Source organism: Phacochoerus africanus, chromosome 9, assembly GCF_016906955.1.
Source record: "Phacochoerus africanus isolate WHEZ1 chromosome 9, ROS_Pafr_v1, whole genome shotgun sequence".
In the NCBI taxonomy this organism is placed as follows: Eukaryota; Metazoa; Chordata; class Mammalia; order Artiodactyla; family Suidae; genus Phacochoerus; species Phacochoerus africanus.
The window spans coordinates 40,410,255-40,424,903 of record NC_062552.1 but is presented as its reverse complement, the minus strand read 5'-3'; the positions used below and the strand labels follow the sequence as shown (position 1 = coordinate 40,424,903).

The 14,649-nt window shown below is 58.8% G+C and overlaps 1 protein-coding gene across 6 annotated transcripts; it reads right to left on the bottom strand.

Moving 5' to 3' along the window:
- Positions 1–2,102: 2,102 nt before the first annotated feature.
- SLC29A1 (solute carrier family 29 member 1 (Augustine blood group)) lies at positions 2,103–13,442 on the bottom strand. 6 transcript variants are annotated; one of them, XM_047795989.1, is made up of 14 exons: positions 13,348–13,442; positions 11,079–11,188; positions 9,808–9,890; positions 7,555–7,636; positions 7,209–7,432; positions 6,964–7,103; positions 6,339–6,473; positions 6,151–6,248; positions 5,926–6,004; positions 5,213–5,337; positions 4,578–4,689; positions 4,246–4,331; positions 3,171–3,370; positions 2,103–2,936 (listed from the first exon to the last, which is right to left on the bottom strand). In XM_047795989.1, the coding sequence occupies exons 3-14, from the start codon at positions 9,834–9,836 to the stop codon at positions 2,825–2,827; spliced, it is 1,422 nt and encodes a 473-aa protein (XP_047651945.1). In that variant the 5' UTR covers positions 9,837–9,890; positions 11,079–11,188; positions 13,348–13,442; the 3' UTR covers positions 2,103–2,824. The 6 variants fall into 6 exon arrangements, with proteins under 6 accessions (XP_047651945.1, XP_047651942.1, XP_047651943.1 ...); XM_047795986.1 differs by lacking the exon at positions 13,348–13,442 and having other exon boundaries at positions 11,079–11,285; XM_047795987.1 differs by lacking the exon at positions 13,348–13,442 and having other exon boundaries at positions 5,213–5,310; positions 11,079–11,283.
- Between the last annotated feature and the right edge of the window lie 1,207 nt (positions 13,443–14,649).

Below are 14,649 nucleotides of genomic sequence, written 5' to 3'. Positions count from 1 at the left end.
CAAAAAAAAAAAAAAAGTGACTGTACTCTCAATGCTTTTCGGCTTTCAAATCAATACTGCAGTTGAAAGAAAACTACTCAACATCCATCCATTATCCCATGGGCACAGGCAATGAGAAGATAAGTGCTAGCACAAAGCTGGAGTCCCCTGTGTGCAGAGGGACAAGCAGATGCAAGGAAGCAAAACTTTTTTGTGTGTGCCTTTTAGGGCCATACCCCTGACATATGGAGGTTCTCAGGCTAGAGGTTGATTTGGAGCTGCAGCTGCCAGCCTACACCACAGCCACCACCACAGCCACATCAGCTTTGAGCCGCCGTCTGCGACCTACACCCCCGCTCAAGGCAATGCCGGATCCTTCAGCCACTGAGAGCAAGGCCAGGGATTGAATCCAAAACCTCGTGGTTCCTAGTCAGATTCATTGCCTCTGTGCCACGATGGGAACTCTGGAAGCAAACATTTCTGAGTATCATCAGGATCCAGGGACTGCACTGGTAGCTTGAGTGAAAACAAAGGGAATGTTGACTGGAACCTGAAAGACATGACTGGTAAGTGGGGTAAGAGCATAAACCAGTTGCAGAAGTTCTGAGGTGCAGTAGAGGGGGAGGGCAGTGTGAACTGCCCGCTGCTGGTGGAGGATCAGGAAATGCTTGGCATGCTCCAGAGAAACCAGCCTGTGACTAAACGTGTTTTCAGATTATCCTGTGACAACCTGTGGGCCGGGCTGGAGACCTGACTCCTGAAAGGCCAGGCAGAAGGCAGGGGAGGGACCCAGGGAAGAAGCGCAGGGTCCCTGAGGGGCCATAATGCCATAATGGGAAGAGCCCAATAGGACTCTTGGCTTTGGGTAGGATGGAGGTATCAAGGTGGACTGGGAGGGAGCAGAGATGGGAGAAGATTCAGGGCGCCCCCTGGCTTTTGAACCTGATAAGAAAGGAACACCATGTTTTCTGCCCTCAGATTACCTATCCCAGGTTGACAGGTACCCCTGGGACATATATGTGGACTCCAGACTCTGGTTCCCAATGTGAAGATATAGTTAATTCCCCTGTCAGGACCTCAGAGCGCACTGAAGACCTTTAAAAATGTGCTAACAGCCCTTAATGAAGCCTGAAGCCTTCAATTAAATTGTGAGAAATAAAGCCCTGATGGCAGCGCCAAGGGACAGAGTGGGGGTGGTGGGGATGGGGGGTGTTCAGGGGCCCAGAACTCTGGTCCCATTTCCTATCAGGGAGAGTTTTTTTTTTTTGGGGGGGGGTCTTTTGTCTTTTTAGGGCTGCACCTGCTGCATATGAAGTTCCCAGGTTAGGGGTTGAATCATAGCTGTAGCCACAGGCCTACACCACAGCCACATGGGATCCGAGCCACATCTGCGACCTACCCACAGCTCACAGCAACGCTGGATCCTTAACCCACTGAGCAAGGCCAGGGATCGAACCTGCATACTCATGGATCCTAGTCAGGTTTGTTAACCACTGAGCCACGAAAGGAACTCCAGGGAGTCATTTTTGAGACAGGGACCTAGTGGTATGGCCCCCACCACCCCACACCTCCCTAGGCAAGTCTGGGAAGAGAAGGGGGGGGGGCCCAGCTTCAATGAGGACACATAAGCCCCTTGTTCACCAGGCAGTCTGCGCTTCAGGGTGAGGGCAGAGTGCCAGGCAGGGCAGAACTTTCCTGATGGGAGTGGGGCAGCCTGGAGTTTGGGGTGGGGGGGGGGCAGAAGGGACTGGCCAGTTTTAGAGCGCTCACTTCGGTGGCTTTGAAGTGAGGACACAGTGGAGGGGGTGTCAGTGAAGACAAAAGAAAGATGGGGCACTGTCTCCACCCCCAGGCTTATGAAAGGAATGAAACAGCAAAGGAGAATGGCCAACGGTCTGGGTGTCCTGGCTCCGGGCCTGCCCCTCCTCAGTGGCCCCAGTAGGAGGCACTGTAGTCCCTCCGGGGCTAAGAGGACAGACCCCCACACACACTTTGGAGCCAGGCCCAGTGCTGGCCAAAGCCCATCTGGGACATGCTCATCCCCCCAGACTCAGGCTGCCATCCTTCTAGTTTCTCCAGGGCATGGAGGACAAGGAGCCTGTGCCTGGAGGACGGAAGCCATGGAGAGTAAAAAAAAAAAGTTTATTTAATCAGAGAGCCTCTGAAGGCACCTGTTTTGAGTATGTGTGTGTGTGTATATATATATATATATATACACATATACATATATATATATAAAGGCAGCAAAATAAATGGCAACTGTACAGGGTTCATGATGGGTAGGAACACGAAGAGGAAGGGGGAAGAGGCCAGAAGCCGGATGGAAATATCAGATCGGACTTTAGAACAACGAGTCCTGGCCCCTGGCCACCCCCGTACAGGCAGATAGACACACAGACACATCCCCCCCAAGGCTCAGAGCAAGGCTCAGAGCCTCTGCCACTCTGCTCAGGGAGGGGTCAGTCAGAGCAGTGTGTGTGTGTTGGGGGTACTTAAGCAGATGCAGAGGCTGTCCCCTCCCTCGACTCTGGCCCTCAGGCCCACCATGAGCCGTGTGTGTGTGTGTGTGTGTGTGTGTGTGTGTGTGTGTGTGTTGGGGGTACTTAAGCAGATGCAGAGGTTGTCCCCTCCCTCGACTCTGGCCCTCAGGCCCACCATGTCCCCACCATCCATCCAGAGGTTCACTCCTCCGGACCTGGGTGCCAGGCCCAGCACAGGCCGTGTGAAAGCAGCAGGAGACAGCTGGAAGGGAAACCTCCGGATGACCCCTGCCTATCCCTGAAGAAGCGGGTGGGAGCTGGTGGCCGGTGCTGTCCTTGCCGGCCGTCCTTCCATCCACCCATGGTCACACGATCGCCCGGAACAGGAAGGAGAAGACGGCCCCCAGCGCCAAGCCCAGAGACAGAAAGAAGGCCATGATGGCTCCAGCGGTCTCTGCCTCGGCCGGCGTCACCTTCCTAAAGGAGGGAGGGTGAGCCACCTTAGGATGGGCACCGCCCCCCCCACCCCCGACCCGAGTGCCCCCCCCAGAGGATCGAACTCTGCTCACCCACCCATCCCACCTCTCTCCCCCTGGTCCTGAGAGCACCCCCCCAGCTCCAGGACCAGAATCTCCTGCCCTCTCTCCCTGTTTGGAGTAGCCCCCATGAGAGCTCGAGACCCTGCCGGAGGCCACCACATTCCCCACTCACTTGGGCCCGAAGCACATGCAGAGACTGGCGAGGTAGCCGTTGGAGAAGGCGAAGGCGGCCATGAAGAAGATGTACAAGGCGTCGTGGTCAAAGACCATGGGCAAGTAGTGGCGGGGCTGGACGTTACACAGCAGCAGCAGAGGCACGAAGGCCAGTCGGGCCAGGACCAGGATCGGCAGCCAGAGGCTGTCCTTCCCAGGCTGCAGGAACCAGGCAGTGCCCAAGTCAGGCTAGGCTGGCCCAAGGGCACACCCAGGCTCCCAGGGCTCCACCTGGGGTCCCCTGGGATCCAGTTACCCTGGCAGGACTGATGGGGAGAGGGCCTGGTAGCACCTTCTAGAGGGCTGGGGAATGTTCTACTCTTTTTTTTCCCATTTCTTGGGCCGCTCCCGCGGCATATAGAGGTTTTCAGGCTAGGGGTCCAATCGGAGCTGCAGCCAATGGCCTACGCCACAGCCACAGCAATGTGGGATCCGAGCCGCGTCTGCGACCTACACCACAGCTCACGGCAATGCCAGATCCCTTACCCACTGAGCAAGGCCAGGGATCGAACCCGCAACCTCATTGTTCCTGGTCAGATTCACTAACTAACCACTGAGCCACGATGGGAACTCCGGGAATGTTCTATTCTTGACCTGGGCAGTGACTATCAGGGATGTTTGGGTTTACTGGTGTGTATACATATATTCATTACACTGTGCACCTCACTATACATAGATCATGTCTTTTTTTTTTTTTTTTAGGGCCACATCCATGGTATATGGAGATTCCCAGGCTAGGGGTCGAATTGGAGCCGCAGCTGCTGGCCTATGCCACAGTCACAGCCACGCCAGATTTGAGCCGCATCTGTGACCTACACTGCAACTCATGGCAACACCAGATCTTAAACCCACTGAGCGAGGCCAGGGATCGAACCTGCAACCTCACGGATACTAGTTGGGTATATAACCTACTGAGCGACATCAGGAACTCCATATGTCTTGGCCCCCTTCCCACCATACTTTCTTGGTTCCCTCTCTGGGCCTCAGGCTGACTCCCCTCTCACAGGGACTTGGTACCCCTTTCCCGCACTTACCCACATGGTGACGGCTGTGAGGCTCCGGCCCAGCCAGTCAAAGATGTTGAAAGTCAAGAAACAGGACACAGGAATGAAGTAGTCATCTGGAAGAGGAAGAGGAGATTGGGGGAGGGTTATCAGGTCCAGGAGAGGCAGGATCCAGCAACCCTGACCCTCACTGGGATTCAGTTTTCCCAGCTGTAAAATGGAAATGTTTCCAGCCCAGGGAAGGGCAAATGAACCAGGAGGGTCTGGCTGGGGAGGCAGCAGTCCAGACTCCCCTCTCCTGGGCTCCCGGCCCTGCTCAAGCCCCTTTCCTGCCCCATCCTGGGAACCCATGGTGTCCTCACTCCAGGGGCTGGTGGTGTCCGCAATGCTGGACTTGACCTCGGCAGCCACGGCAGGAAACACCCCAATGGTGACCGTGAAGACGAAGCAGACGGAGAGAGCCGGGACTAAGATCTGGAGGAAAGGGACCCAGGCCCGTGTCTTCATGGCGGTTGTGCCTCATTAAAGAACCAAGACTCCCCACCCCAAGACAGACAGAAAGATGCACGCACACACAGAGGCGTGTGCCCACATGCACGCACGCAAGAATCCAGGCAAGTGGCCAGTCTTTAGTCAGAAAGGGAGGGGATAGGGAGTTCCCATTGTGGCACAGGGGAAATGAATCCAATTAGTATCCATGAGGATATGGGTTCGATCCCTGGTCTTGCTCAGTGGGTCAGGGATCTGCCATTGCCATGAGCTGTGGCAGAGGCAGCAGCTGCAGCTCCGATTTGACCCCTAGCCTGGGAACCTACATGTGCCATGGGTGAGGCCCTAAAAAAACAAAGCAAAAAAAAAAAAAAAGAAAGGGAAGGGATAGACAGTGCTAGGAGGTAGCTCGGGAAGCGGGGTAAGAAGGAACGAAAAAAAAAAAAAAGAGAGAGAGAGAGAGAAAGGGCGGAGGAGCAGAAGGCAGGATGCCCCAAGGCCCACGTACACTTCTGAGGATGGCACGGACAGAGTGGCTTTTGTTGCTGGGCTGAGAGTTGGAGGCAGAAACTCCGAGCTCCTCTTGGCCTGCTTTTGACTCCTCTCCTGGTGGGGGACAGGTTGTAGAAGGATCTTCAAGTTGGGGGGAAGGACAGGGCAACAGATGGCACAAACATCCTCCCGCAAAGGGCTGGGCTTAGTTGGGAGCAGACACCCCCTTGACCAGCACACAGCCACACCCGGCCAGTTCAAACCACCTCTGAATCCCGGTCCTGACCTCTCTCAGGAGACTCTGGGCAGGTTACGCCTTGTCCAAGAATCTGAAACTGCTTCCCAATGTCCTCAGGCATTCAAGGCCACCCAGGCTGTCCTCTCGATCCCAGCCCTCACCCCATCCCTGGATCCTGCTCTCTGGTCTCTGGCATCTCAGCAGCGCTCATTTTTTTTTTAAGGCTAGGGGTTGCATCAGAGGCTGCAGCTGCCGGCCTACACCACAGCCACAGCAACGCTGTGTGTCTGAGACTCATCTGCAACCTACACGGCAACGCACGGCAACATCAGATCCTTAACCCACTGAGCGAGGCCAGGGATTGAACCCGCATCCTCATGGATACTACTTGGGTTTGTTACCACTGAGCCACGATGGGGACTCCAGCAGCGCTCATTCTTGCCCTCTGCTCAGGCTCCCCCCCACCCCCTGCTTCCTCAGGCTCTTCAGACCTTTAGTAATGAGGTCCAGCTTGGTCTCCTGCTCCCCAGGCCCTTCAAGCTTGAGTTGTTGGTAGTAGCGGTAAAATTCCTATCAAGTGAGGGAGACCGGGAGGTGGATTCAGATTCGGAATCTCCAGAATTCACCTCCCCCAGGTTTAGGCCTCAGAATACCCTGGGTCTGGAGCCCTGGATCCACCCCCAGACCACAAACCCCAGTGTTCTCCAGGCGCTCACCAGCCGCGGCAGGCCCAGATAACAGATGATGGTCAAAATAATAACCCCACAGGCTGTGATAAAATAGCCGAAGGCACTTTCCGAAAGCTCCGAGCCACCTGGGGTAGAGGGTGTCAGTGATCAGAGACAGGTCCCACCCCTTCTTCCCCCACGATCTGGGCAACAGGCAGACAGACAGAAAGACTTACTGGCGATGGCGCAGATCATTGCCACGGAGGCGAAGAAGCCTGCCAGGCCCTGGCCACTCATGATGGGGGCTGTGTAGCTGGCGGGCAGGAGGCCGGCCAGGCCAAACAGGCTGCCCTGCAGGATGGCACCGAACGCTGGGGGACAGGGTGGGCATCAGCAGGGGAGGGGGGAGCCGGATGGGTGGGGGGGCCCTGGGAAAACAGGTCCCTATGATTCCTGCTTTACTCCCTTTTCTAGTCTTTTTTTGGGCCACACCTGTGGCATATGGAGGTTCCCAGGCTAGGGGATAATCAGAGCTACAGCTGCCGGCCTACACTACAGCCACAGCAACGCCAGATCCAAGCCGCGTCTGTGACCTACACCACAGCTCCCGGCAACACCAGATCCTTAACCCACTGCGTGGGGCCAGGGATCGAACCCGCAACCTCATGGTTCCTAGTCGGATTTGTTTCCGCTGCACCACAACGGGAACTCCTTTACTCCCTTTTCTTCATCCCACTCCCGGCCCTGGTCTGTGAGCACTTGGGCCTCTGAACCTTGACCCCCTGGGGGAGGAATGCCCACTGGCGGGTCTGAAGGCAGGGGGCGGGCACATGGGAAGCTCTCTGCCCCCGCCCCGCTTACAGTTAATGAGCATGATCTTGATCATGGTGATGACAAAGAAGGGCAGAGGGTCCAGGGACACTTTCACCAGGATGGCAGTGATCAGGAACACCAGCAGGATGGCCACCAGGCTGCCCAGAATCCGAACAGACTGGGGGATCCTGCGGAGAGGCCGTGACAGTGGCGGTGGCAGAGACGGGTGGTGAAGACAGGGCAGGGGCTCAGTGGGGGGAGGGCAGGAGGCAGCAAGGGATGGGGGGGCTCACCTCTGATGCAGGAAGGAGTTGAGGCAGGTGAACAGCAGCAGGGGCAGCATGGCACACAAGGTCATGACGTTGTTGAAGATGGCGCTGAGATAGTTCCGCTCTGGCGAGGGTGTGGTGGAGGTGGCCAAAGGTGCGGTGGAGGTGGCCAAGAGCTCGACGTCCTTGCTCAATTCAGCAGGGCCCAAGGACACATTCTGTGACATGTCCAGGCGGTTTGTGAAATACTGTCGAGGGTGGCAGAGAGGAGTGTTGGACCCTCTCTCCCTGTGGCCACAAGCTCAGACCCAGGCCCTGTGTGCCCAGTGGACAGGGCCCCTGAGCCCCTGCCCGCCGCCCCCTGTCTCACCGCAGTGGCTGTCATGAAAAAATTCCAGGGCAGCAGCGTCCCCAGCCCCAGCATGAAGAAGATGAGCCAGACGGCTCTGTACCTGGGAATGGAAAAGAAGAATGGGACCAGGTGACCCGCCAGCCCATCCTCCTTCCCAGATCAAACCTGGGGCACCCCCAGTCCCATCTTCTGTCCTCTTCAGCTGTCCCAGGGCACAGGGCATGCAGCCTCCTAGGGGTGTATGTGGAGGAGAGGGAGGAGGAGGAGGCCTGGGATGGGAGGAAAGGCACAGAGGAATCCCGAGGGGGAAGGGGACCAGGGACACAGGACCGAAGGGCATGGCCCTAAGGACCTTGGTTCTCAGCCCTGAAGACTCGGGGGACCCTGCAGGCTTGGGAACCAGGGCGACCCACACATCCGGAGGTGGTTTTGGAAATCCTGCCGAAGGTTGAGGGGTGGGCGGATGAGTGAGGAAAGCAAACACGAGTGTCTTCCACCCCTGCCGGGCAGGCTGGAAGTGATTATGCTGGCTGGGCAGGCTGGGTGGCTCTCCAAATAGGATCTGAGGTCAGGAAACTCCCAGACCATTCTGGACCTAGTGGGACAGGAAGGCAGGCAGGCAGGGTGCTGGGAAGTGAGGGAGCTGTTTTCTCCTGGTCCAGACAGAACCAGCTTTGTAGGGCCCACCATGGAAGATAGGCGGGCCGGGGGCGGGGGGGCCAGACCACTGGACGTCATCATCTGGGCCCCAGAGTGTAAACAGTCACCACCCAGCCTGGGCGAGAGCACTGCCCCAAGCCCTGTTCCCCAGGGCCTGTCTGGGATCAGACAGCTTCCAGCTTCCCCCAGGCAGCCCTGGACCTTCCCAACATGGTCTCCAGACATGTCTGTCTGCCACTCTCCCCGGAGCCCACAACCATGTTCCTTACAGAGCTGGCAGGGACAAGCCCAAGGCAGTCAGGGCACAGGGCGCAGGACCTGGTCCCACAGACTGTGAGGCCTGGGAGAGCACCCCAAATGGGTAGGTCTGATCCCTGACAAGCACGGCCCCCCCACCAGCCCCCCCTCACATATTCCCCACCTTGAAGAAGAGGGGTGAGGGCTTGATTTAGAGGCCCAGATGAAGGGAGAAACTCCCAGCCGAGATCACACAGGCTGGAGGGCCAGAGTGGGGCTGGGTGAGTAGCCACAGGCTGATGGGGAAGGGAGAGGGGCGCAGAGCTGCCACCAGAGTGGGGGTGCTGGGGATGGGGCGGCAGGCAGCCTGGGAACGGAGGACACCAGGGAGGGAACCAACCAATGACCTGGGGCCTGTACTTAGATTCCATCCCATCCAGGAGTTCCGCTGTGGCTCAGTATCCATGAGGATACGGGTTTGATCCCTGGACCCTGCTCAGCGGGTTAAGGATCCAGTGTTGCTTCGAGCTGTGGTGTAGGTTTCAGAGGTGGCTCGGATCTGGTGTTGCTGCAGCTCTGATTCAACCCCTAGCCTGAGAACTTCCATATGCAGCACCTGCAGCCCTAAAAATAAAAAAATTTCCCTCCCATATGAATACACCTCGCCTCTTTTACAGGAGGGAAAAAGTCCCAGAGAGATCAAGCAAAGTGCCCAAGGCCCCACAGCCAGAAGTGGCCTCGCTCTGTGGCCTTTGGCACAGGGCAGACAGGATGAGTGGCGGCGACGTGGTGGGATTGGGAGGCCGGAAAGGAAGGATGTTAGGGATGCCAGGCATGGCTTCATCGGCCTTCTGGGGGCCTAGACTCCTGGAGAACTCGAATCCTCTTCCTCCAAAACATCCCATGCATGATCATGGTTGCAGGTCTAACTGGAGGGAACTTTCAGGCTCCAGGGTTGGGGAAGCGAGAGGAAGGTCAGAGCGAGGACCAGGCTGGGCCAAGGTCATCTCAGGCAGAGGCCCCAGGGCAGCCCTGCCAGATGTGCTCTGGAAGGAGGGCTGCTGCCAAAAGTCCCCCCTCAATGGTGGCGGGAGGAGCCGGAAGCCGCTGGAGAGCAGCAGTGGAAACACTGACTGGCCTGGGAGGGGCTGCCACACCCCCCCCAGCCCCGACTCCTGAGCCTTCCCAGAGACACCCCAGCTAGCACCCAGCCTCAGCACACAGGGCCCCCACCCTGGACGCAGACCTGACTCACAGCTACCTGGCTGGAAGGCCCATCAGCCAAGGCAACCCCAAATTCCAAAGGACACCGCACCCAAAGCCCTGGAGACCCATTGCCGCTCCCCTGGATTCCCAGCCCAGGTCCCCCAGTACCTGTCCTGAGGCTGGTGACTGGTTGTCATGGTGACGGCGTTCTCGGTTATGCCTGGCTGATAGCTTCCTCCTTCTGGTGCTTGCTGGGGGCAGAAACAGTGTGAGGCCTTGTTTTGGCCCTGCTTCCCCAGAGGCCTCTTCAGACTCTCCAGGGGTGTTGGGGGGGGGATGGGATGGGGGCAGACAGAGCATGCAGACCAACGAAGAATCCAGAAGGCCCCCCCCTGCTCCCAGCCCTGCTTCTCAGGACTGATCAATCTGACCCCTCGGGCCCATCCCGTTGGGCCCCCCTGCCTGCTCCGCTCCAGCTCCGGAGCTACCTGGCTGCTGGCCTGGCCTGGCCGCTGCCACTGCTATTTTTATCCAGCAGCGAAGCAGTTTGTAAGCGGGGGAAACCGGAGGGTGGAGAGCGGGAGGGAAGGAGGGGGAAGTAGGGTTGAGAGGGAGGGAGAAGCAGGCACAGGCAAGGAAGAGGAGGAGAGGGGTCAGGGACAGTGATGTGACGACAGTGGAAGGGGACACAGGAGGGAAACAGAAAGCGGGGGGAGGGGGAGGGGGAGGACACAGAACAACAGATCCACAGGAGCCGCAGCAGCCCCAAGGGTCATGACCCAAGCCGAGCCAGAGAGGCCTCCCTCCTCAGGTCCCTCTGCAAGTCCGACCTCTCTGCCCTCCCAGAAAGAGCACCCCTGGGCTCACGGCTAGGGTGGGTTCTGGAGAGCCGGTCCCCTCCTGGAGGCACCCCAGACTCCAGCCTCTCTGCGGGTGGCGTCTTACCATCCTTCCCAGCCATGGCCCCGAGGCTTCCTGGTTCCTGGCCAGTTTTCCAGGAAGACTTGAAGATGGGTGTGGGGCCACAGCGCCTCCTGGAGTCTAGCCTGTTCCTTCCCCGACCCCCTGGTCCTGGCCTGGCCCCAGGGTCACCCCATCCCCCCTCGGTTCCTCTCTGACTCACTCCCAGGCCCCTGTCCTCTTCCCCTTTCTGAGAGTGAAATTGGACAGAAGAGGAGGGATGAGGGCACAGGCTGCCTGACGGTGGCGGCGGCGGAGTCCCCGGGTGCCCAGCCTCCCCCTTCTATATCCCTCCTCTGCTCTGTGCTCGGCAGGGGGAGGCTCCCCAGCACCAGGCGAGGAAACAGTTTTCCCTTGGATGGCATGGAAAGCCGGGCGGGCGTGTGCGGGCGCATCCCCCACGTGCGGGCCCAGCCCTGGAGCCAGGTCTGCCCTTGAGGACTGGCCTCCTCACCCGCCTGGACCAGACCAGCACTCACCGGACGCCCAGACTCGCCAGCAGCAGGATCGGGTCGGAGGGGGTCCGGGCGGTCCGGGGGAGGTGGTCCTAGCTCAGGCTCAGGCAGCACGCCTTGTCCATGGGCTCCTCCTGGGTGAGGATCCAGAATGAAGGAGGCGGCACGGGGTGTTTCCGGAGAGACCCCCCCAGGCCTCGAGGTGGGAGGGAGCAGCCCCATTCTGAGAAGCCTCGCACACAAACACAACCAGGGAGATTAAAAAAAAAAAAAAAAAAAAACCCAGCCCCGCAGCTTGGGAGATAAGACAGCCAGCCGTCCCAGCAGGGGAGCTGAGGGGGTGGGTCAGCTCACAGGTGCAGCCAGTGCTCCGGGCCCCAGCCTGGAACAGCCAGCCCTGGAGACCCCACGAAAGGACCTCAGTGGGCCTTTCTCCCCCTCCCTGGGTAAACTCCAGCCTCTCCAAAGGCCTTCCTCAGTCTGTCCCGTGTCTCTCTCTCTGCAACCTGGGATATAGGACCAGGAGGGGAGGAGCAGAGCACACACCACACCTCCAGGTGGAGGCTGAGGGCGTGTTTCATTCTTCCTCCGACAAATATTTAGAGGATCTCAGCACGCCAGCCAGGCACTGTTCTGGGCACTTGGGACTGCGGTGAACGACAGTTTTTACATTTTCTAGAGGGTCGGGGGGGGGGGAGAGAAGGCTCTATGCTGGGGATGGGCAGAAGAGACTGGGGACTCATCTTTTCTGTTAGGTAGCAGTTAGGGGAAACCCCCAGCTTCCCACCTCAGCCCACCCTGGGCTCCACCCTCCGCCCCCACCAGCAAGGTTCCTGGCAGTCAAGAGCAAGTGGTTTCAAGGCAGATGGGCATCTAGGGTGGAGGAGAGAGTGTATCCCCTTCCTCAGTAAAACCTGTCTTGACTCAGAGACATATTTTTTTCTGACCTCGCCCCCAGGGACACCTCTGCTCTCTTCTCAGCTGCCTCCACCCCAATCGTGGGCACAATTCAATTCCAGGGGCCAACAGCTCCCCCTGCCCACATCCTGGCGTTCAGCTGGCCAGCCCAGGTGTTTTGTTTTTGTCTGCCTTTGCCCAGCAGCAAAGGGGATTTGATACCAGCTCAGAGCATCTGGAGTCCCTCCAGTCATGCCTTGGCCTGCTGAGAAAACAGCCACCCAACTGAGCACCTTCCCAACCTGGGGGCTCCCAGCACCTCTCATGTGCCCCAACTTCTATGGACACCCTTGTGGTAGCATCAGATTCACCACTTCCTTGGATCCCGTGTGGGGCCAGCCACTCTCTGCAGATACCCTCTCCTGCCCTTGGCTGCCCTCCCAAGCACCATAAGCTGGTACAAAACTGTCTGTCTCCAGTGAACAGATGCGAGCAGCTGAGGTTCAAGAGAAGTTAAGCCCTTTGCCTAAAGTATTAGAGCTAATAAATGGGTGAGCTGGAATTCAAGCCCAATGTGCAGCTTACTCTTGTCTCCTTCCGGGTGGGGAGGGAGGTATTAAAGGCTGCTTCCCAGCCAGCCCCGGACACTGGGAGGCGAGGGTAAAAATAAGGTTAGGGGTCGAGGTCATCTCCAGGCTGACTTGAGTGTAAGGCTCACCCACCACGCACACATCCTGGCAAGGAGAGCTCACACCGGGCAGGAGCACAGGCCAGAGGGTCTAGAGGGGACTGGAAGGCATGGGGAAAGGGGCAGCCCCAAGATGGGTGAGGAGCAGGGGTGGGATCATTCCTCATCCACCACCGTGCTTCCCTTCGCCCCGAGAAGAAAATCTGGGGTATGTCCTTGTCCTTTCTCTGAGTGAAGCAAGGTCCTCTCTCTGAGAGTAAATGAGGACGCGCCCAGGAAGGGGAGGCCAGGGACAGGAATTCAGCCAATAAAAAGCAGCGGTTAAAGAGACATCTCCTCCACCTCCATTCGCTTGGCCTCACATCCCCACACCCCGCACCCAGCTCAGTTAACGGGTGCGGCCCCTCCCCAGTACCAACCACAAGATTGATCGAGATTAACCATCAACTCGCCCGCCCCTTGCGGAGGTCAGCTCGGCAACAGCCGGTTTCAAGCCCGGGAGCCAGGTCGCCCACCCCGGCTCGGGTCCAGGATCCCGGCAGGGTGCCCGCGCGTCCTGGCCCCGGCGCGCCACGTGCGCCGCGGCCCTGCTCGGCGTCCCCTCTCCCGGCTGCGCAGCTGCCACGTCCGGCCTCCCTGCCCTCGTGGCAGGCGGCAAGCGGCCCCTACCGCCCTGCAGTCCCCCAAACCCTAGACCCAGGGCAGCACCTGAGGGGAAGGATTCCTCCGGCGCGGAGGTCGGCGCGCTCTCCTGGCAGCTTCCCGCGCCCGCCGGAGCACATTCAAACCCGCCCTCCGCTCGCCCCGCCCCGGCGCGTCCCCCGCCCGCGTCCGCTCGCAGCGCCCGCCGCGGCCCCGCCCCGCCTGCCCCCGCCCCGCCCCCTGCTCTGCAGCTGCGACCGCCGTGAGACCCTCCCTCGCGACCCTGTGCCCCCTCCCCCCCCAGCGACGCCTGGCTCACACTCTAAGCTCTTTCTGCAGATAGGACCGCTGGCGGCCCTGCCACGCCGAACCCTGCCCCATCGTGGAGCCCATGGGGCTGGAGGGTACAGCCCCACACTGGGTACCCCTGGCCTCCGCGCGGGGGTTACACAAACTCCTACACAGCTGTCTCGCGACTCTCCCGGCGACTAACTGCTCGGGCAGGTCCTGACGCACCCCTCCCCGGCCTCCGTATACCAGATGTTCTAAGAGGTTGACATCTCCGAGGTTATCGCTCCGCAAGCCCTCTCCCACACGACTCTCTTCAACACCGCCCCGTCTGCCTTTCCAGCGGCCCCCTTTTCAGTGCCACTTTCATTTCAGACTATGCGCTCCTCTGCCCCCCCCCCCCCCCCCCCCCCCCCCCCCGCTGTGGGATCCCTCTGACAGAATCAGTATGATGTGTGACCTGGGTTTTCCCACCTTTAACACTTACAGACACTTTGTCCCACAACTTTGACTTGAGGATGTGTGCCCGGGGTGGGAATGGGGGGAGGCCCAGCCCTGCAGCCCCCTCGTGATTCACCCTTTCCTAAATCCAAAACTTTGGAAAAGCTGAGGCACAGCTGGGAATGGGACGAGAAAAAGCCCGGAACAGCCTACATCCTGGAGTGAAAGCTGTGGTCCTGATGCTCAGAGGCAGAAGTCTTGCTGAGCCCCACATCCTCCCTGGCAGAGGAAGAAGGGGGTCGGTCCCTTCTTAGACCTCCAAGGGAGGGGAAGGATTTCCTCTGCTTTTGTTGGTCAGTAAAATTGAGGGACAGAGGAATCACAGCCCCTAGAGCAGTCCTCAGTCCTGGGGGGCTAGAGAGGTGCCGAGGACAGAAAATCCAGTCCAGCCTTACACCTGTCCCCTGGAAAAGCTGCAGACACTGATTAACCATTAGCAGTGTTGACATCCTTTACATGGCAGGGATAAGACAGAGTCATGCTCTCTGCCCAGAGAACAGAGCAGGTCCTGAGGGTAGGGTAGACTTTCTACTTCGGATTGATCAATGGACTCGCTCCAAGATACTCAGAAGGGCTGCT

Excerpts from the sequence above, each read along its gene's own strand:
- SLC29A1 (XM_047795986.1), bottom strand. The coding sequence starts at position 11,276 with ATGGGGCTGCTCCCTCCCACCTCGAGGCCTGGGGGGGTCTCTCCGGAA. Across the intron at positions 4,332-4,577 it reads GGACACCACCAGCCCCTGGA|ATGACTACTTCATTCCTGTG; the intron begins GTGAGGACACCA and ends TTCCTCTTCCAG. Across the intron at positions 3,371-4,245 it reads TCACAGCCGTCACCATGTGG|CCTGGGAAGGACAGCCTCTG; the intron begins GTAAGTGCGGGA and ends TGGTTCCTGCAG.